The sequence below is a fragment of the Sus scrofa genome, chromosome 5 (genome assembly GCF_054392235.1).
Source record: "Sus scrofa isolate SSC_HxYL_T2T_F1_AM1 chromosome 5, Sscrofa_HxYL_maternal_Yorkshire_Landrace_v2.0, whole genome shotgun sequence".
Taxonomy (NCBI): Eukaryota; Metazoa; Chordata; class Mammalia; order Artiodactyla; family Suidae; genus Sus; species Sus scrofa.
In genome coordinates this window covers 79,090,202-79,112,657 of record NC_139387.1, presented here as the reverse complement: position 1 = coordinate 79,112,657, position 22,456 = coordinate 79,090,202, and the positions used below count along the sequence as shown (strand labels likewise).

At 40.1% G+C, this 22,456-nt stretch overlaps 1 protein-coding gene across 2 annotated transcripts in view; it reads right to left on the bottom strand.

The window, feature by feature from the left end:
• Window positions 1–5,588: 5,588 nt before the first annotated feature.
• MUC19 (mucin 19, oligomeric) overlaps window positions 5,589–22,456 on the bottom strand; it is a 166,716-nt gene continuing 149,848 nt past the window's right edge. The window contains 4 exon segments of one of the 2 annotated variants that reach the window (NM_001113286.1): window positions 5,589–5,596; window positions 18,846–19,197; window positions 20,427–20,535; window positions 21,184–21,223. In NM_001113286.1, coding sequence (NP_001106757.1) covers window positions 19,026–19,197; window positions 20,427–20,535; window positions 21,184–21,223 — 321 coding nt within the window. In that variant the 3' untranslated portion in view covers window positions 5,589–5,596; window positions 18,846–19,025. 2 annotated transcript variants of the gene reach the window in all.

The following is a 22,456-nucleotide window of genomic DNA, read 5'->3' as shown; positions in this document are numbered from 1 at the left end:
TTGATAAGCACCTTAATGTGCTGCTACTGAGCTAGACCTTGTTAACAGCGGTCAATTGCCAGTCTTAACTAGTTTGTTATAGTCCAGGAAATGGCTCCCTCTTCCTGCTTCTTCCCATATCTAGAATTACACTATCACAGTCATTGATCTTGTAGAACTATATATTTGGACAATCATCTCAAGTCACTTAGTCATCATTGTTTTTATTGGAGGATCAGTCACATATTTGGTAATGTGAGAAACAATAATCTTGTAAAATAGAATAAAGTGATATAGCTAAGAACAGTTATAAGGTCATAAGTGAGTATTTAAGCTAAGAACTTCCATCAGGTGTGGCTCAGCGTCTCCCCAGGCATCTGACCAGTCTGCTCTGCAGACCAATTGCTATTTTATAGGGAAAGGATCTGTTGGCATTGTACCTAAAGCTCACTAAAGACATCGGCATACACAAGGTGAGTGGTGGGTCATTGTGACCTACATTATCTTCTAATAAGTTACATGGCTGGTACTGGAAGAAAAAAAAATTGATTATAATTGAGCAGATGTTTTTGCCATTGAGAAAATCTGGTTAATGCACAATGCACACTAGATGGAAGGGAGAAGGGGAAATGGGCAGAGAAAAAAAAAAATTTGCTTGTATTTTTCTTGTTCTTGGGGTTTCCATCTTAGTGCAGCAGAAATGAATCTGACTAGGATCCATGAGGATGCAGGGTTGCTCCCTGGCCTTGGTCAGAGGGTTAAGGATCTGGCATTGCCATGAGCTCTAATGTAGGTTGCAGATGTGGCTTGGATCTGGTGTTGCTGAGGCTGTGGCTGTGGTCTAGGTCAGCGGCTACAGCTCCAACTCGATGCCTAGCATGGGAAATTCTATATGCCTAGGATGTGGCCCTAAAAAGCAAAAAAAAAAAAATACTTGTCTTGACTTAAAATATGAATTTTTATTTCATCAGGCCATATCCCCTCTTCACTATATCTCATGTCTTCCAGCTTGTACCAACCACAACATAAGGTATTTATTTTTTATTGCAATTTCTTGTAAATAATTTTATATAGTGATTAAATTTAAGTAAAAAAAGAGAACTATTTATTAAAGTCTTCATGTACATAACAGTGATTTTCTTCTCCCCCAAAATTTCTAAAGTAACAAAGAAATAAATATAAACAACATATAGGTATAGGTTTAAATATCATATGTAACTATATGGAATTACATTTCTTTGACCACACTGATGGAAAAAAACCAGTAATTTAGTATAATTATCCTAAGACTTAACCACTTCCCCTACATAAAGTGCTTACACGCTTATTAGGCTGTGCTGTAGGTTATTAGCTTCCAAGATATTTATGAATGTTAAAAGAAGTAGCATACAGGATATTCCAAAGGAATTTTTTGGGCTTCTACTCTGTCAAATGGCTCATTTCTCTTCAATATTTTGGTGAAGGAGAAATCAATATTATATATAAGTAGCTCTATCATTGGGAATGTTTACCAAAACCAGTGCAGTAACATGACCTTGGGGTGATCAAATTGCATGCCTCAAGCCCCACAGGCAGGCTATACATTTTTGTTCTATGCTGAATATACATATTATAATGGCAATGTCAGACAGTGAAATTTTCACACTGACACCAAAAATAGACCTCATTTTTATTGAAATATGCAAGAACTTTTGACATGTGAATGTATTAGAGGGCATGGTCAGGACAATAACACAGCCTACAGGGCTGAAAGGCTATCGAGGCAATAGCATGGTAAGAGTTGATGCTCTACACACACTGTGAGCTATTGCCACACTGAGAGTGAATGTCCTGTAACACTTGTCGATTTGTTTCATGTCATAGTGGCTCTTTTAATCCCTTGAAGTTTGCAATAGCAATTGTACTATTCCAAAGCATGAAATGAACACCGAAGTGCTGAAAACCTAGTGTAACTTTTCTATTAAAAAGAAGAAAGCCACAATCTGGGTATTTCTCTGAAACAGAAGTGAATTTTATTTCAAACGTTTTATTTCAAAGTCAGACATTAATCCCTTTATGCCTCATTGTCTCTAGAGAGTCCCTTTTGCCAAATTCCATCCAGCATGTGATAAAGGAAACACTCAAACACTTTTTTTTTTTTTCTGGAGATTTTAAAGCAAATCAGAGACATTGTATTACTTTACCAGAAAGTACTTGAATATCTATATCTAACAGATAAGGAATAAAAACAAAAGGATAATTGCAATATATTTATCTCTCCATATCCATGGAGGACTGGTTTCAAGACCCCTATGGAAACCAGACTTCTTCCTTCATGTGTCACTCCTAAATAAATGGGACTTCATCAATCTAAAAATCTACTTCACAGCAAGGAAATAATATCTAAAATATATAAGGAAAATACATGCCCCAATATTAATAATAATAATAATAATAATTGAAAAATATGAAAAGGACCTGAAAAGACATTTCTTCAAAGAAGACAAACTACTGACATATCTGAAATGATTGGCCAATGAATACCTACTGTATAACACAGAGAACTCTACCCAATATTCTATGATAATCTATGTAGGAAAAGAATCTGAAAGAGAATGGATGTTTGAACATGTATAATTGAATCACTTTGTTGTACAGCAGAAACGATCACATTGTAAGTCAACTGTACTTCAATAAAACTTTAAAAAATAGAAAAAAAAAGACATACAAATGCCAAAAGGAATATGAAAATATGCTCAACATCACTAGTAATTAGGGAAATGCAAATCAAAACCACAATCACCTCAGACCTGTTAAGTCAGCTGTTATTAAAAATGAAACATAATAAGTGCAGATAAGGATATAGAAGAAAGGGAACACTGTTGGTAGGAATGTAAAACGGTACAGTCTTAATGGGAAAAAGTTGTAGTTTCTCAAAAATTTATGAATAAAACTACAATATGATTCAGCAACCCCACTTCTGGGGATTTAACCAAAGGAATAGAAATCAAGATCTCAAAGAGATACCTGCATTCTCTCATGTTCATTGCAGCATTATTCACTATAGCCAAGCTATGTAAACAACCTAACACTCATCAGTGATGAATGGATTTAAATATTTAATATATAAAAACAATGGAATATGAATCAGCTTTAAAAAATAGAAGGAACAAATGAACATTTCCATAGAAAAGAAAATCATGGACTCCGGAGAATAGATTTGTGGCTGCCTGGGGGGAGAGGGAGCTTGGGATTAACAGATGCAAACAATTGCTCTTGAAGTGGATTTACAATGAGATCCTGCTGTGTAGCATTGAGAACTATGTTTAGATACTTACATCGCAACACCACAATGGGAGGAAAATATGTATACATATATGTGTAACTTGGTTCCCATGCTGTACAGCGGGGAAAAAAAAAAGATAAATAAAATAAATAAATAAAAAATAGAAGAAAACCCTGCCATTTGTAACAACATGGGTGAACATGGAGGACATCATGCTAAGTAAAATAAACAGAACACAAAGAAAAATAACTTTATGATCTCACTTATATGTGGAATCTAAAATGGTCAAACCCATAGAGACAGAGAGTAGAAAGTTTGTTGCTAGGAAGGGAGGGGAAAATGGGACAGTTATGGTCAAAAGGGATAAAACTTCAGTTATGCAAGATAAGTTCTGAAGATCTACTATACAACATAGTGCCTTTAGCTAATAAAGTCTCATATACTTAAAATTTACTAAAGTAGATCTTAGGTTAAGTGTTCTTACCCCCACCCCATTTTTACCTCCCCCACACACACACACTCGGATAATAAAGAAAGCAGGAGAGAGAAAGGACAAGATGGCGGAGGAGTAGAGGGACACGCTCGCCCTCTCCCACAAACTCAACAAAAAAAAGCACATCTACAGAAGAAATGACTCGCACAGAACAGCAACCAATCGCTGGCAGAGGAACCTAAACTCCAATAACGGCAAGAAGTTCGTGACATTATTGGGCAGAACGGGAGAAAAGAGGAGAATGAGAGAAGGTGAATCCGAGCGGAACGGGTGCTCCCGAAAGGGAACTGCGGAGGAGAAAGGGATCCCGCACCCTGGAAAGTCACCTACCGGGGGAAAGATCAAACGAACCGGAGGAATCCCCAGATGCAGAGAAGAGTGTAGCAGTAAGTTGGAGTACAGAAAAGCCGATCAAGAACCCAACGGACCATCTGAACTACGGGCACAGTCACCAAAAATTGAGACGCCTGGGTGGGGGCTGGGCACCGAATCCTCGGCTCCAGAGGTTAGTCCCCGGGAAAGGGCCGGGGGACGCCTGGGTGGGGGCTGGGCATCAAGACCTCGCCGCCGAAGGTTAGTCCCTGGGAAAGGGCCGGGGGAATGCCTGGATGGGGGCTGGGGACCGAGACCTCGCCTCTGAAAGTTAGTCCCCGAGAGGGGGCCGGGGGACGCCTGGGGGGGGGGCTGGGCACCGAGACCTCACCGCCTAAGGTTAGTCCCCGAGAGGGAGCTGGGGGACGCCTGGGTGGGGGCTGGGCACCAAGACCTCGCCTCCGAAGGTTAGTCCCGGAGAAAGGGCCGGGGGACGCCTGGGGGGGGGGCTGGGCACCGAGACCTCTCCTCCGAAGGTTAATCCCCGAGAAAAGGCCGGGCGACGCCTGGGTGGGGGCTGGGCAGCGACCCAGACCTCGGCTCCAGAGACTAGTCCCTGGGCTAGGGGGGTGGGGCAGAGCGGAAACTGCTTGGGAGGTCTAGAAACCATTTGAAGGGGCAGAGACTGCCTGGGAGACTAGAAAACAAAGCTGTCGCAGAGGAAGGGAGCAATACACTAGGGGCGGGGGAGTGGAAAGCCGCATCAGAGGGAACCTGGGAGAAGAGCCTGGTCTGCGCCCGTGCTGGGGAGGGGAGAGAAGAAGGGGTGGGTCCCCATAGAATACCCCCAATGCCACAGCAAGCTTGCAGGCCCGCTAGCTAGCTGAAAGCTGTGCTTCCCAGTGCATCCCCTCCCCCCACCCCTGCAACCCCCTACGCTCTCACGGACCTGGGGCTGCCTGCCATCCAGGAGGGCTGGCCTCAACAATCGCCTGAAGCCTACCACCGCAGGGGCTGTCCCTGCACAGGCCTGCTTGCCCTTTGGAGGGGCTACACTTCCGCAGAGCAGCACCAAACACCACCAGCCCCCAAGAAAAGGCCTGCAGCCCAGAAAAGCTAGAACAAGCTTAGCCAGGCTGTGAATAGATCGGCCTAATTCTCGGATGGTTTTCCTGAGTCGGGTTGCCCCGGGGAGGAGCCTCTTAGGTTTCCAACGGCCCTGCTACCTGCCCAAGCCCCCAGGGGATGCTCTAGTGGACGAGCTGCATAGGACTGCCAGCTCCAGGCAGGACTCCCTGCAGCCCAGAAAAGCTGCAACAAGCCTGGCCGAATCGGGAAAAGATCTCAGACAGTCTTTCTGAATCGGGCTGCCCTGGGGAAGAGCCTCTTGAGTCTCCAAGGGCTCTGCTACCCGCCCAAGCCCCCAGGGAATGCTGAGACCTAGTGGACCAGCTGCATAGGACTGCCAGCTCCAGGCAGGACCCCCTGCAGCCCAGAAAAGCTGCAACAAGCCTGGCCGAGTCGGGAAAAGATCTCAGACGGTTTTTCTGAGTTGGGCTGCCCTGGGGAGGAGCCTCTTGGGTCTCCAACGGCCCTGCTACCCGCCCAAGCCCCCAGGCGGTGCACCACTCCCATGAAATAACTGCTCAGCACCACCAGCCCCCTGGAAGAGCCCCTGCAGCCCAGAAAAGCTGCAACAAGCTCGGCCAGACTGTGAAAAGATCTGCCTACATTCTCAGGCTGTCCTTCTGAGTTGGGCTGCCCTAGGGAAGAGCCTCTTAGGTTCTCAGTGACCCAGAGACCTGCTCCAGCCCCCAGGGGGTGATGCACCCCTGAAGAGCAGCTGCCCAACACTGCCAACCCCCTGCAAGAACCCCACAGCCTAAAAACACCAGAGCAAGCTCTGCATGACCAAGTGAAATCTTCTACCATCGTGGTGTGGACCTCCCAGTCCTGTCTGCCCTCAGGAAGTCCTCCTTTGCTTCAAAGAAACACTGCTAGCCCCATCAACACTCCAGAAAAGCAACACTGCCTCAAAAAAGATTGACCAACAACACCAGCCCTCAGGAAATATTCCACGGCAGTGACAAGGCAAACACTGCCCGATAACGGAGAGTACAACTCCCTCAGGAGAAAGAAAACAACAAGCAAGATGAAAGAAGCTGAGAAACCACCCCCAGTCAAACCAACAGGAGAACTCACCTAAAACAGTCAACAATGAAACAGATCTCTGCAGTCAGACAGACCTGGAGTTCAAAAGAGAAATACTGAAAATACTGAAGGAATTAAGAGAAGATATGAACAGTAATGCAGATACCCTCAGAAAGGAACTAGAAAATATAAGGAGGAGCCAAGAAAAACTAGACCATTCATTTGCAGAGATGCAAACTGAACTAGGGGCAGTAAAAACCAGAATGAATAATGCAGAAGAACGAATCAGTGATATGGAAGATAGAACAATGGAAATCACTCAATCTGGTCAACAGACAGAAAACCAAATCAAAAAACTGGAAAGCAATATAAGAGACCTAGGGGATAATATAAAGCGGGCCAATGTACGCATAATAGGAATTCCAGAAGGAGTAGAAAAAGATAAGGGAATGGAAAATATATTTGAAGAAATTATCGCTGGAAACTTCCCAAGTCTAAAGGATACTGGATTCAAGATACAAGAAGTACAGAGGGCCCCAAACAAACTGAACCCAAACAGACCCACACCAAGACACATCATAATAAAAATGGCAAAAGTTAGTGATAAAGAGAGGATCCTAAAGGCAGCAAGAGAAAAACAGAATGTTACCTACAAGGGAACTCCCATAAGGTTATCAGCTGATTTCTCTACAGAAACACTACAGGCCAGGGGGGAATGGCAAGAGATATTTAAAGTGCTCAAAGGAAAAAATATGCAACCTAGAATACTCTATCCAGCAAGAATATCATTTAAAATAGAAGGGGAAATAAACATTTTTCCCAACAAACAAAAACTTAAAGAATACAGCAACACAAAACCCAGGTTAAAGGAAATATTGAAAGGGCTTCTCTAAACCAAAAAGAAAGGAAGGAAAGGGAAGAAAAAAGAAAAGAAAAAAAAAGAAGAAGAAGAAGAGGAAGAACTAGGACTGAGGAAACCGCAATCAGAGAGCAGTCACTCAAATAAGCCAGCATACAGATTTAATCATGAACATGCTTCAAACAAAATAAAATTAAAAAGAAAAAAATAAAAGAGTCATCAAAACCATAAAATGTGGGCAAGGGATATTAGGAGGTAAATAACCCTTTTTGTTTGTATGTATTTCTCTCTTCTTAATTTTAATATAGTAATGAAGTGTTTGAACTTACAGGACCATCAGGCTAAAACACACAATTATGGGAAGGGGTTAGCATACTTAAAAAACAGGGCAACCACAAGCCAAAACCAAATATTGCATTTGCAAAAAATGAAAAAAAAAAATACACTCAAGCAGATAATAACAGGAGACCATCCAACCAAAAAAAAAAAAAAAAAAAAAAAGAAAGGAAGAATGGAGAACCATAGAATCAACTGGAACACGAGGTTCAAATGGCAATAAATAATCATCTATCAATTATCACCTTAAATGTCAATGGACTGAATGCCCCAATCAAAAGACACAGAGTGGCTGAGTGGATAAAAAGGCAAAAACCTACAATATGCTGCCTACAAGAAACTCACCTTAGGACAAAAGATACATATAGATTGAAAGTGAAAGGGTGGGGAAAAATATTTCACGCCAATAGACATGACAGAAAAGCAGGAGTCGCAACGCTCATATCAGACAAAATAGACTTTAAAACAAAAGACATAAAGAAAGACAAAGAAGGACACTATTTAATGATTAAGGGATCCATCCAAGGAGAGGATGTTACTATCATCAACATATATGCCCCAAATATAGGAGCACCCAGATACATACAACAAATATTAACAGACATAAAGGGAGATATTGATGAGAATACAATCATAGTAGGAGACCTAAATACCCCCCTCACATCAATGGACAGATCCTCTAGACAGAAAACCAATAAAGCAACAAAGATCCTAAAGGAAACAATAGAAAAGTTAGACTTAATTGATATCTTCAGGACACTACATCCAAAAAAAGCAGAATACACATTCTTCTCAAATGCTCATGGAACATTCTCAAGAATCGACCACATATTGGGACACAAAGCGAATCTCAATAAATTTAGGAGCGTAGAAATTATCTTCTCTGACCACAATGCCATGAAATTAGAAATCAACCATGGGAAAAGAAATGAGAAAAAACCTACTACATGGAGACTCAACAACATGCTACTAAAAAACCAATGGGTCAATGAGGAAATCAAGAAGGAAATTAAAAATTACCTTGAAACAAATGATAATGAAGACACAACCTCTCAAAATCTATGGGATGCTGCGAAAGCAGTGCTCAGAGGGAAATTTATAGCAATACAGGCCTTTCTCAAAAAAGAAGAAAGATCCCAAATTGACAACTTAACCCTCCACCTAAACGAATTAGAAAAAGAAGAACAAAAAAGTCCTAAAGTCAGCAGAAGGAAGGAAATTATAAAGATCAAAGAAGAAATCAATAAAATAGAGACTCAAAAAACAATAGAGAAAATTAATAAAACCAAGAGCTGGTTCTTTGAAAAGGTGAACAAAATTGACAAACCCCTGGCCAGACTCACTAAAAAGAGGAGAGAAAGAACCCAAATCACCAAAATTATAAATGAAAAAGGAGAAATCACAACGGATACAGCAGAAATACAAAAAACCATAAGAGAATACTATAAACAACTGTATGGCAACAAGTTTGACAATCTGGAAGAAATGGACAATTTTCTAGAATCTTACAGCCTGCCAAAACTGAATCAAGCAGAAACAGACCAACTGAACAGACCGATCACTAGAAATGAAATTGAAGAGGTCATAAAATCACTCCCTACAAATAAAAGTCCAGGACCAGATGGCTTCACAGGTGAATTTTATCAAACATATAAAGAGGAATTGGTGCCCATCCTCCTTAAACTCTTTCAAAAGGTTGAAGAAGAAGGAATACTCCCAAAGACATTCTATGAGGCCACCATCACCCTCATTCCAAAACCAGACAGAGATACCACCAAAAAAGAAAACTATCGCCCAATATCATTGATGAATATAGATGCAAAAATTCTCAACAAAATCTTAGCCAACCGAATCCAACAACATACCAAAAAAATTATACACCATGACCAGGTTGGGTTCATCCCAGGTTCACAAGGATGGTTCAACATACGCAAATCAATCAGCATCATACACCACATTAACAAAAAAAAAAGTCAAAAATCATATGATCATCTCAATAGACGCAGAAAAAGCATTTGACAAAGTTCAACATCCATTCATGATCAAGACCCTCGCCAAAGTGGGTATAGAGGGAACATTCCTGAATATAATCAAAGCCATTTATGATAAACCCACAGCAAATATAATACTCAATGGGGAAAAACTGAAAGCCTTCTCACTCAAATCTGGAACAAGACAGGGATGCCCACTCTCACCACTGCTCTTCAACATGGTTTTGGAAGTCCTAGCCACAGCAATTAGACAAAAGAAATCAAAGGCATCCATGTAGGAGGAGAAGAGATAAAACTGTCACTGTATGCAGATGACATGATACTATACCTAGAAAACCCTAAGGACTCAACCCCAAAACTCCTTGAACTGATTAATAAATTCAGCAAAGTGGCAGGATATAAGATTAACATTCAGAAGTCAGTTGCATTTCTGTATACCAGCAATGAAACATTAGAAAAGGAATACAAAAATACGATACCTTTTAAAATTGTACCTCACAAAATCAAATACCTCGGAATACACCTGACCAAAGAGGTAAAGGACCTATATGCCGAGAACTATAAAACCTTAATCAAAGAAATCAAAGAAGATGTAAAGAAATGGAAAGATATTCCATGTTCCTGGATTGGGAAAATCAATATTGTGAAAATGGCCATACTACCCAAAGCAATCTACAGATTCAATGCAATCCCTATCAAATTACCCATGACATTTTTCACAGAACTAGAACAAACAATCCAAACATTTATATGGAACCACAAAAGACCCAGAATCGCCAAAGCAATCCTGAGAAACAAAAACCAAGCAGGAGGCATAACTCTCCCAGACTTCAAGAACTACTACAAAGCCACAGTCATCAAAACAGTGTGGTACTGGTACCAAAACAGACAGACAGACCAATGGAACAGAATAGAGAATCCGGAAATAAACCCAGACACCTATGGTCAATTAATCTTTGACAAGGGAGGCAAGAACATCAAATGGGAAAAGGAAAGTCTATTCAGCAAGCATTGCTGGGAAACCTGGACAGCTGCATGCAAAGCAATGAAACTAGAACACACCCTCACACCATGCACAAAAATACACTCCAAATGGCTGAAAGACTTAAATATACGACAGGACACCATCAAACTCCTAGAAGAAAACATAGGCAAAACACTCCCTGACATCAACATCATGAATATTTTCTCAGGTCAGTCTCCCAAAGCAATAGAAATGAGAGCAAAAATAAACCCATGGGACCTCATCAAACTGAAAAGCTTTTGCACAGCAAAGGAAACCCAAAAGAAAACAAAAAGACAACTTACAGAATGGGAGAAAATAGTTTCAAATGATGCAACTGACAAGGGCTTAATCTCTAGAATATAGAAACAACTTACACAACTCAACAGGAAAAAAACCAATCAATCAATGGAAAAATGGGCAAAAGACCTGAATAGACATTTCTCCAAAGAAGATATACAGATGGCCAACAAACACATGGAAAAATGCTCAACATCGCTGATTAGAAGAGAAATGCAAATCAAAACTACCATGAGATACCACCTCACACCAGTCAGAATGGCCATCATTAATAAATCCACAAATAACAAGTGCTGGAGGGGCTGTGGAGAAAAGGGAACTCTCCTGCACTGCTGGTGGGAATGTAAACTGGTACAGCCACTATGGAGAACAGTTTGGAGACACCTTAGAAAACTATACATAGAACTTCCATATGACCCTGCAATCCCACTCTTGGGCATCTATCCGGACAAAGCTCTACTTAAAAGAGACACATGCACCTGCATGTTCATTGCAGCACTATTCACAATAGCCAGGACGTGGAAACAACCCAAATGTCCATCGACAGATGATTGGATTCGGAAGAAGTGGTATATATACACAATGGAATACTACTCAGCCATAAAAAAAAGATGACATAATGCCATTTGCAGCAACATGGATGGAACTAGAGAATCTCATCCTGAGTGAAATGAGCCAGAAAGACAAAGACAAATACCATATGATATCACTTATAACTGGAATCTAATATCCAGCACAAATGAACATCTCCTCAGAAAAGAAAATCATGGACTTGGAGAAGAGACTTGTGGCTGCCTGATGGGAGGGGGAGGGAGTGGGAGGGATCAGGAGCTTGGGCTTATCAGACACAACTTAGAATAGATTTACAAGGAGATCCTGCTGAATAGCATTGAGAACTATGCTTAGATACTCATGTTGCAACAGAAGAAAGAGTGGGGGAAAAACTGTAATTGCAATGTATACATGTAAGATAACCTGACCCCCTTGCTGTACAGTGGGAAAATAAAAAAAAAAAAAAAAAAGAAAGCAGGAGAAATGCTGGGAGGTGATGGATATATTTATTGCCTTGATGAATTTCCCCCGAATTCATCAAGTTGTATGCATTAACTATATGTATCTTTTTTCAGCTTTATTAGGGTGTGATTGGCTTGCAATGGTTCCTCTAAAAAAATCTGTTCATATTCCTATAAGAGTGCCCTTATACATAACAAGTTGCTTTTCTTTTGCTCCTTTTAAGATTGTCTCTTTGTCTTTAGCTTTTAACAATTTAATTAGAGTGTCTGAGTGGTGTCTCTTTGGTTTGTGTTCCTTGGAAATCTCTGAGCCTCCTTGATCGGAATGTCTGTTTCTTTTCCCATGTTTAGCATAATTTTCAGCCACTGTTACTTTGAATAAACTGTCCGCCCCTTTCTTTCTCCTTCTTCTTCTAGGATATCTAATATGTCTATATTTGTCTTCTTGCTGTTATCCCATAGGTTCCTTAGGTGATCTTCATTCTTTTTCATTCTTTTTACTTTTTGCTTCTCTCTTTGTATGAATTCCACGGCCCCGCCTTTGAGTTTGCTAGTCTTTTCCTTCACCTGACCTAATGTACTGTGGAAGCTTTCTATTAAATTTTTCAGTTCAGTTATTGTATTCTTCAGCTCTGTGATTTCTGTTTGATACTTTTTCATATTTTCTATCTCTGTTGAATTTTCTCTTTTCACTTTGTTCATTTATTTTTCTTCTGACCTTGATGAACATCCTTATGACCATTATTTAGAGTTATTTATCAGTTAAACTGTATATCCCCATTTCATTAAGATCTGTTTCTGAAGATTTTTCTTATTCTTTCATTTGGAATATTTTTCTGCTTCTTGATATTTATTCTGGGTTTTTCACATTAGATAAGACAGCCATCTTGCCCAGCTTTGACAGACTATTTTGTTAGGAGATGAACCTTGCCAGTCAGCCAGTCCAAACTCCTGTCTAGGCTGACTTCTTTGATCTTAATGTCTCCCAGTGGTTGAGAGTGTGCCAAGACCCATCCATGTTCCAACAGGTAGAAGTGAAGTCAGCACATAGATGCAGGCTGAATAGAAACTGTACCCTCTCTGGTAGCAACTGGACAAGTAAGTAGTTAAGCCCTTTCCAGGGAGAAACTGGGAGATGGGTGATTTTTGCCGGCTCCTTCCATGCTAAGTTCAGGTATATAGTGGGGGAAGGGGTGAGGTTACCCTATACCTATTTAAAAACTGCTTATTTGTCCATGGGACCCATGAATACAAGCCCATTTGCTTTCAGAGCCAGGTGATCTAGGAACCTTCCTCTCGAGTGGCAGTTGCGGATGCTCTGGTGCCAGATGTGTGTACTAGCTCCTTCCAGAGAGATATCAGCAACTTGGACTCATTGTTGGGGCAGGTAAGAGGTATTTTCCTTGATATTTATCCTGGGTTTTGCACATTAGATAAGGCAAGGAAGTGCCTCCAGGGAGATCACGACTGGACCCTAGATGCATGTCACAGTTAGAAGCCAGGCTCTCAGAGAGCAGCTTATACAGTATGCAGTTAGACGTCTTTCAGGAAAAGCCTAGGAAATGGGCTGCTTCCTCTGCATTGGGATCTGGGGGAAAGTGATGATTGCTAGTGTGCCCATTAAATGCATTTCCATTTACTATTGTCCTGTGGGTCTCATGGATACACACCCCACTGGCTTTCAGGGCTCAGTGCTTTGGGGGAGCAGCCCTCAGTTTCAGAGACTTTTTTTTTTCTTTGCTTTTTTAGGGCCACACCTGTGGCATATGGAGGTTCCCAGGCTAGGGGTTGAATTGATTGAAGCTACAGCTGCTAACATACACCACAGCTCATGGCAATGCTGGATTCCCAAGCCACTGAGCGAGGCCAGGGATCGAACCCACATCCTTATGGATACTAGTCAAATTCATTTCTGCTGCACCACAAGGGGAAATCCTCAGAGTCTTAAAATTGGGGCTCTATATGTATGATCCAAAACTTCTGCTCCTCAAGGAGAACCTGGGAGTTGGTGGCTCCATCCTGATTGATGACTCTGTGCTAGTGTGGGGTTTATGCCAAGAGTGTATCTCAGCCTTTCCTATTCATTTAACTGTGAATGTTTTCTTGTTTACCCAATGTGTAGGAATCACTCAGCTCATTTTTGAATTTCTTTCAAAAGGAATTTCTCCTTGTGTAACTGTGAATTTGTTTCATCCAGGGGAGGAAGGAAGTTAGGAGCCTTTCCTCCTAACTTGGTCAATTCCATGTACAGGTTTTAAAATGTCAATCATCTCTCAATAAAATGACATTATTTTCCTAAAGTATATGTAGGGATATGAAGTATACAAAGGCATACAAGGAGAAGAGAGTGAACAATATATGTGGAATGAATTACAGATGGGAGAGAAATATTAGAGCAATCAGGAATATTGAATTTTAAAGGTATTTTGACAAAAAATATAATTCTAGATTTTAAGTACCAATAATCAAATTTCTTCCCTCTCATTAATTTTATGATACAACCATTTGTCTTTTAAATCCATTAAAATGGTCTTATTGGGGGAGTTCACACTGTGGCTCAGTGGTAACGAACCCAACTAGTATCCATGAGGACACAGGTTTGATCTCTGGCCTCGCTCAGTGGGTTAAGGATCTTGCATTGCCATGAGCTATGGTGTAGGTCACAGACGTGGCTCAGATCCAAATAGCACAGCTCCAATTTGACCCCTAGCCTGGGAACTTCCATATGCCACAGCCTTAAAAAGCAGGGAAAAAAAAAAAAAAAAAAAGCTCTTGTTGGCTTATAGGAAACTTTTTTATTATATAAAGGGAGGGATGAAGGAGGAGAAAATGAGAGATAGAGGGAGTAGTGGACAATTCGTATGTTTAGCTCATTTCAAAGTCACTATCAAAAATGGGAGACATAGGTAGGCTTATTTCCATATTCTTCCCCCATTCACTTCTCAAGCTTGAGTGTTACAAACAATTAATGGGTCCTAGACAATGATGCTAACTTTCAATGAGTAATGCATGTTGGATTCCTTAGGAGCAGACTCTGAGATGGATATTAACACACAAAGCATGTTTATTAGGAAATGCCCTTGAAGTCCAAATTCGTGGAAGAGAAAGAAAGCATTTTGGGTAGAGGGAGAAGTCAAAGAATTATGCGTCTTCTATGAAGGCCCAGTCAACCATACAGGACAATTTTTTTTTCTTTTGGCAATGCTCACAGCATGCAGAAGTTCTCAGGCCCGTGATGGAACCTGAGCCACACCAGTGACGATGCCAAATTCTTAACTACTAGGCCACCAAGGAATTCCCAGGACATTCTTGAGATGCAAGTTGGGGTAAGAAGGCCAAATCTTTCTACTGGTCTTCACTGGCCATTCAATGCTCCTCTTTTCTCCAGAAAGGGGACATAACATGAGGAAAATGGCTTTTTTTAGCTGAGGCAATCCCTGAAGAAGGCAGACAGCTGAAGGCAATCTTCTGGCAGCAGTTTCAAAAGCTAGGGAAAACTTTATTTATTTATTTATTTGTCTTTTTGCCTTTTCTAGAGATACTCCCGTGGCATATGGCGGTTCCCAGGCTAGAGGTCCAATTGGAGCTGTAGCCGCCGTCCTACGCTACAGCCACAGCAACACAGGATCTGAGCTGTGTCTGTGACCTACACCACAGCTCATGGCGACACCAGATCCTAAACCCACTGACCGAGGCCAGGGATTGAACTGGTGACCTCATGGTTCCTAGCCGGATTCGTTAACCACTGAGCCACGATGGGAACTCCCAGAGAAACCTTTATTCTTGAAAGAGAATCTGGGCAGTACATCATGGTAAGCTTAATTGATGATGACTGAAATGGCAGCTGCACTTCTAGATATTTCTGCTACTAAGTGAAACAATATGGGCCCCAGAAATTTGTTTCTAAATATTGGTTTGGAATCTATATATATATATATACATATATATATATATATATTTTTTTTTTTTGTCTTTTTGCCATTTTCTTGGGCCGCTCTCATGGCATATGGAGGTTCCCAGGCTAGGGGTCGAATCAGAGCTGTAGCCACCAGCCTACGCCAGAGCCACAGCAATGTGGGATCCGAGCCGCGTCTGCAACCTACACCACAGCTCAGGGCAACGCCAGATCGTTAACCCACTGAGCAAGGGCAGGGACCGAACCCGCAACCTCATGGTTCCTAGTCGGGTTCGTTAACCACTGCGCCACGATGGGAACTCCCTATATTGTTTTTTTTTAATCAATATTGATATTGACTCCAATTCATTATCTGCTTTTTAGTCTACTGAACTGGAGTCTCTAGGACAAAGTTCATAAATCTCTATTTTTGCACAGATCTCCAATGACTATGCTATAGGCCATCCACAGACCTTCATTTTGGAATCACTAGTTGTGGTCCCATAGGCAGCTGTGGCTCGGTAATTCTGGCCGACAGGATGTTAGTAGAAGTATATGTACAACTTCTGGAGCTCGTTCTTAAAAGAAAGGGGCATATATTCCCCTTATCTCATTCCCCTTTCTTGCTGATTTGAATGAATAAGAGGGAACCAACATGGACTACAGACAGAAGATGAAAGATTCATGTTGAGACTGTCAGAGCAACAACATAGAAGATACCAGGGGCAGCCATACTTGTTCTGGATCACCTACTCAGTCTTGTGCATGAAAGAAAAAAATTCTATCTTTTTTTGAGTCCCTGTTATTTTAAGTTTCATATAATCAGTTTAATTCCTAATAATACTGAGATAGTGGGACATCACTCCCAAAGTAAGAACATTCTGTTGTACTTTGTTCCCCTAACTAGGAAATAGACAGATTGGATTTTGGAAATATCATGAAACCTATATGGATATCTTTCTTAAGTCCTTTCACCAGATGACCTAAGAACTTCTAACTCTAGAGGAATTTTGACCAAAACGTAGCTGTTGTGTTATAAAGTTTTCAGTAAAATCTGCCTTGATTTTAACTCTTATAAACTGTGCTGATATAATGGCTCTAAAAGAATCTGTAGAAGAAAAATAAAACTTAGTGGAGCCAATGACAAGTTCTAATATAATCATAGCAATAGAGGCCTTGGGAGCAAGACAACATCACCTTCTGGAGCAGCTACGCTATTTTCTATAAATACTAGCTCTCTACTGGTATCTGACAATAAGGTAACCCTGAACCAAAGCAACTCATCCTGGACTGGGCGCTATCTTATCCACATAGCCCCAAAGTTGAACATTCCCAGCAGTAATCAGAAGTCATATATACAGGATGGGTCCCATGGTCCATTCAGTTCTCATAGGCAAAATTCAGGCCAGTTTCTTAGTGCCTGTAATGTGATGCCACCTATCTGGCTGCCACCTTTGCCTGACTTTATGCCTTTTACTTGGGGGGCAGGGGGGACTTGCTTATGACCAGTTGGCATGGGATGAAAAAACTGAAGCTGGCTGGATTATCAATGACCCCAGAATCAGTGAAAAGTAAATTTTATATGGCATTATAGTCTATCTCAGGCATGGCCATGGACAACAACTAGAAAAGCAGTATCTCACTGGCTTTTGTGCTTGGTAGAAGATTGACTTGAAGATTCAGGATTTACACTGATTCCTGGGAAGTAGCAGATAATTTACAGAGATAACCAATGACTCAAAAGAAGCAAAATTGGAGGAAGACACATGGTAGAGAGAAATCATTTGAGTTATCAGAATAGATCCAAGTCCTATGAGTGGATGCTTACTAGAGATTCCTTACTGGGATTTTCATGAGCGAATCAGGTAATAATCATTATGTGTTAGTTATGATTGTCATGGCCTGTGGTTGTCAGTACATCTTCTTTCTCATCCTGTCCTATAGTTGCTAAATGAGTGTTGATTTATCAACTGGCCCCTGTACAGAGAGGGCAAGGGAAGACTGAAGAAAGAGGCAGACCACTGCAGATTAGAAGGTGGTAGGGTTTAATTAGCAAGGGAACTTACAAGGCTTTTCTTGGGTGCTGCAAGATAAGTGGATCTCTGCACCAACCTGCCAGAATCTGTGTTCCTGTGGCTGTAGTGTAGGCCAGCCGCTACAGCTCTGATTCGACCCCTAGCCTGGGAACCTCCATATGCCATGGGTTAGGCCCTAAGAAAGACAAAAAAAAAAAAAAAAAAAAAGTACCTGTAATATCCACCTGTATTTAGTGATTATTCAACTTCTGTTTGCAGTTACCAATATAGTAACATGCCAATTTTCTTCCCCCACCGTTGGACATACTGTGTGTGATGGTGGTAAAATTTACCAATAGTCCCAGTCATATAAAAAGGTAAGTAGTGCATAAATGGATTATGATAAATTGGGGTTGGGAAGGGGATAAGAGTGTTAATAATTGTACATGGTTTACATATGTAAACAATGTTGCACAAGGCACATTTGGAAATATATGTGTAGGAAGAAGGATATATGCTTGAGGAAGCAAAGTGGTAGACTATACTGCAGACAAGAGTCATGATATCATTGAACCTCAACTTTGAGCTAACTACTCAATGGTATACAAAATACGAACTAGAGAAGGGAGTTGGGGGAGTGACATTTAGTTTAGTTTTGGTCTTGCTGATTTTTGTGGTATCTATAAAATGTTCAGTTAGAGATATAAATTCAGAGTTGTATTAATGTGTCTGTAATTCAAAGAAGAAGTTGGGGCTGTAGATATAGATTGGAAATTCTCAGTGTATAAACCTATCTACCTGTGCTGCTGAAATTGTCCAAGGAGTTTCAGTAAAATGAAAAGAGGAACAGGACATGACTTTGGAGAACTAAGATTTTAAAAGCCTGGCAAAAGTGAAGGTGTCCACAGAATGCAGGCACGCTAATTTAAAATGATGTCACAGAAGCACCAAGAAAAACGTTTCAAGAATGGAAGAGTAAAAATGATATCAGTCCCCATAGGAAAAAAAATATATAAGAAGGCCACAGGTATCCTAAGCAGAAGGAGTTGTCATAGGATGAAAGGGGTGATAAAAATTTATATTTTCATAAGTTTAGCTGTGAAGTGAAGGAATAAAACAGGAAAACGGCCGCATCCAGATGAAGAGTAGAGTACACAAGAGAACCATCTTATGACCCAGTTTCTCCTTGACTTCTAGAATTCTCATTGCTACCAAATAAATGCATAAGTTCACTCATTGCTTGCAAAGTGGTATTTATTTTTCAGATCCAGTCACCAGAAGAACAAAATGCCTAATGATGACATTTTTTTGAGTGAGAAACAAATGTTTAGTTAATCTCACTAGTGATTGTTTTTGTTCGCTTATAAAATAAATACCTGGCCTGGTACAACTGGAAAAGTAATCTAGTTATTATTAGGTCATAGATTGTTGGCACGGATCTAAGCAGGAGCACGCGGTGATGTGCCTGTATCTGTAAGGTAATGTACTACCATCAGGACAGTCAAGAACAATATCTCTGAACTCGTAATCTTCTTCTTGGCAGCAAAGACATGAATTTTTCAACTGGAAGATGTCATAATCATACCTAAAAGAAAAGACATTTCGGTAATAAGAATTTTCAGAATGTCTTCTGAAATAAATTGCTATCAATGTTCTAATTGTCTAAGTGATTTAGCAAGTCTTCCAAGCAGTTTATCCTTTTCCTTGCATTTCCCTCTTTGCTATAAACTTCTGATGCAGATCTGTGACAACTGGTGTGAAAGACCAAGAAGAAAAAAAAAAAAGGAAGATGTCCAAAATGGAATTTTTTTTTTTTGGTCTTTTTTTTTAGGCCCACACCAGTGGCATATGGTGGCTCCCAGGCTAGAGGTCAAATTGGAGCTGTAGTTGCCGGCCTGCACCACAGCCACAGCAGTGTCAAATCTGAGCCGTGTCTGGACATACACCACAGCTCATGGCAATGCTGGATCCTTTAACCCACTGAGCGAGGCCAGGGATCGAACCTGCATCCTCATGGATGAGAGTCAGATTCGTTTCTGCTGAGCCCCGACAGGAACTCCCCAAAATGGGGATTAATAATCTCATAATTAGATCATGAGCATTATGGTACAAAATATAAACTTTTTTTTTAAACATACAAATTAATACCAAATTATTATTCTCCGTATATCAATCTATGTGTGAAAGTGTAATACATGTCATATCTAAAATGAAAGTGACATTTAAAAAAACACTTATGCAAGAGTATTTACTTAGGTACTCCGTAATCACTGTATGAAAATAAAAACGTTGTCCATAAATACATTGGCCATAAGCATATTATGTTTGACTTATTTAGAAAACTACTGCAAATGAGCAATCACTATTTAAAATGTTGATTTTATTGTGAAGATATTAATATTTTATTTTATTTTTATTTTTTATTTTTGGTCTTTTTTGCTATTTCTTGGGCCTCTCCCGAGGCATATGGAAGTTCCCAGGCTAGGGGTCTAATCGGAGCTGTAGCCACCAGCCTACACCAGGGCCACAGCAACGCGGGATCCGAGCCGCGTCTGCAACCTGCACCACAGCTCAGGGCAACGCTGGATCTTTAACCCACTGAGAAAGGCCAGGGATCAAACCTGCAACCTCATGGTTCCTAGTCAGATTTGTTAACCACTGAGCCACGATGGGAACTCCATTAATATTTTATTTTAATCAGGTCCTGATCATTAGCTCGCATGTAAACATTTGTCCGTGTAAAGTTTTAAAAGCTTAATTTCCTCCACAAGTTTACAAAATCAATACAAAGTACACATTCAAAGAAAAACTCACGTGACAGTCTTTTTGCATTCCCCTACACATCTTGCCATCTCAACTTTAATCGTGCAACCATTGTACCTAACAGTCACATTCACGGGTGAAGGTTTGCAACTACTCTTACCTAGAAACAAAATGGATAACAGAGTCTGAAATTAGATTTAACATTCACAATGGTTGTCAGTTTTCTTAGCCATAATGTAGCGAATAATAACAACAAATATACCACCATATTCTTGAAAGGTCTAACTATCTTAAGCACCCAAGACAAGGTACCCAGTTAATACTCGGTAAATGTTATCTTATTGTTATTTCTATTGTTACTTATTTTATTGTTATTTTTATTATCACAGGAGAAGGGGAAAGAAAAGGAGAAGAAAAAGATGTGGGCAGAAGGAGAAAGGAAAAAAGAGTGGGAGGGAAGAAAAGACAGAGGGGGATAGTTGTTTTTGACATCTATCTTCTCATTGCTAATCCTCCTTATGATCTAATACACCAATTTACAATGTAACCTGCCAGTGTGAGGAGAGCAAATTACGTTTTTCCATGAAAATTAAATTTTCTCCCTTGTAAACCTCATTGGTCTTTACCGCGAAGAATGCTGCAAACAAAATGAGTAAGTAACATGATATATTAATTGTTAGTTGATGCCTATGGGTTAGATTAGCTGTTGTGTTAAAAACAGGAGACTTTCTATGAATTTGGTTTTAGGAAACACTACGTTTTCACCAACAGTTTGTTTCTTCCACATATGGAACTTAATTTTACTTACATGTATAGCAACATTGTTTTGAATCATAGACTCTGTCTTCCTATGGGGTAAGAGAAAAGGAAAAAGACTGAAAAACCTCTGTATTTTCTACAAATAATATAACATTTGTTAACACCGAAATAGCATCACAAAGGGGGAAATGGAACAGATAAACATGCTGATCTCAGATCCAGTAAGCACAGATGGGAGCACATAGTAATAAAAATAAGACTATTTATATTAGTTTTTTTTTTTTTTTAAACAGTGGGTAGAAAGGGAAAAACAACAATTTTAGCTAAATTATTATTTAAAATAAAATGCAAAAAATAGAAAATATTCCTCTCACTTTTAACAATGGCATTACTACTAGACACTATAAGTTTCTCACAGGCAGGATTTTTACCTTATACATTTAATCTCACACCTATCAATGTTTCCAAGCAAAAACTTAATAAATGTTGAAATCCAACATTGAAGTTCTAAAATAAAACTTCAAATTACATTATCAGTTATGTGTTCAGGAGCTCTCTTGCGGCGCAGTGGGTTAAGGGTTAACCTGCTGTGTGGGGCAGGTTCAATCCCTGGCTCACGAACTTCTGCATGCTGTTGGTACAGCCAAAAAGAAAAATTATATCTTCATAAAGAAAAATTAGTTAAGTTTAAGCCTTCCTTAATACATTGAACTTAAGCAATCATTAATATAAAACGCTCACTATATTTGGAGGGGATACAAATTGTGGCAAAAAACAAGATCTGAACAGTACACTTTTATGTGATTATATTTAAAAATGTGTTTTTTATAGGAAATGACCTGAATTCATGAGTCCTGAACTGTTTTGCTTAAAAATAGCAAAATGCTTTCTAAAGTAAGCTACTTTTATAAGAGTGCTAGATTAAGTTTTATAGAGCTTGCAAATATGTTTGATATGAAAAATATATTTGACAATAAAAAGTGAATGACAGAAGTTTCCATTGTGGCTCAGCAGTAACAAACCCAACTAGTATCCATGAGGATGCGGGTTTGGTCCCTGGCCTTGCTCAGTGGGCTAGGAATTTGGCATTGCTATGAGCTGTGGTATAGGTCAAAGACAAGTTGCTATGGATGTGGCTTAGGCCGTCAGCTGCAGATATGATTCAACCCCTAGCCTAGAAACGTCCATGTGCCACAGGTATGGCCCTAAAAAAAAAAAAAAAAAAGTAAAAGACATACCTGGAATGAAATCCACAAGAGATCTATGTCCATTGTCCAAATGAAAAATAAGACAGGTTGTGTTCATTTTTTTTTTTTTTGGTT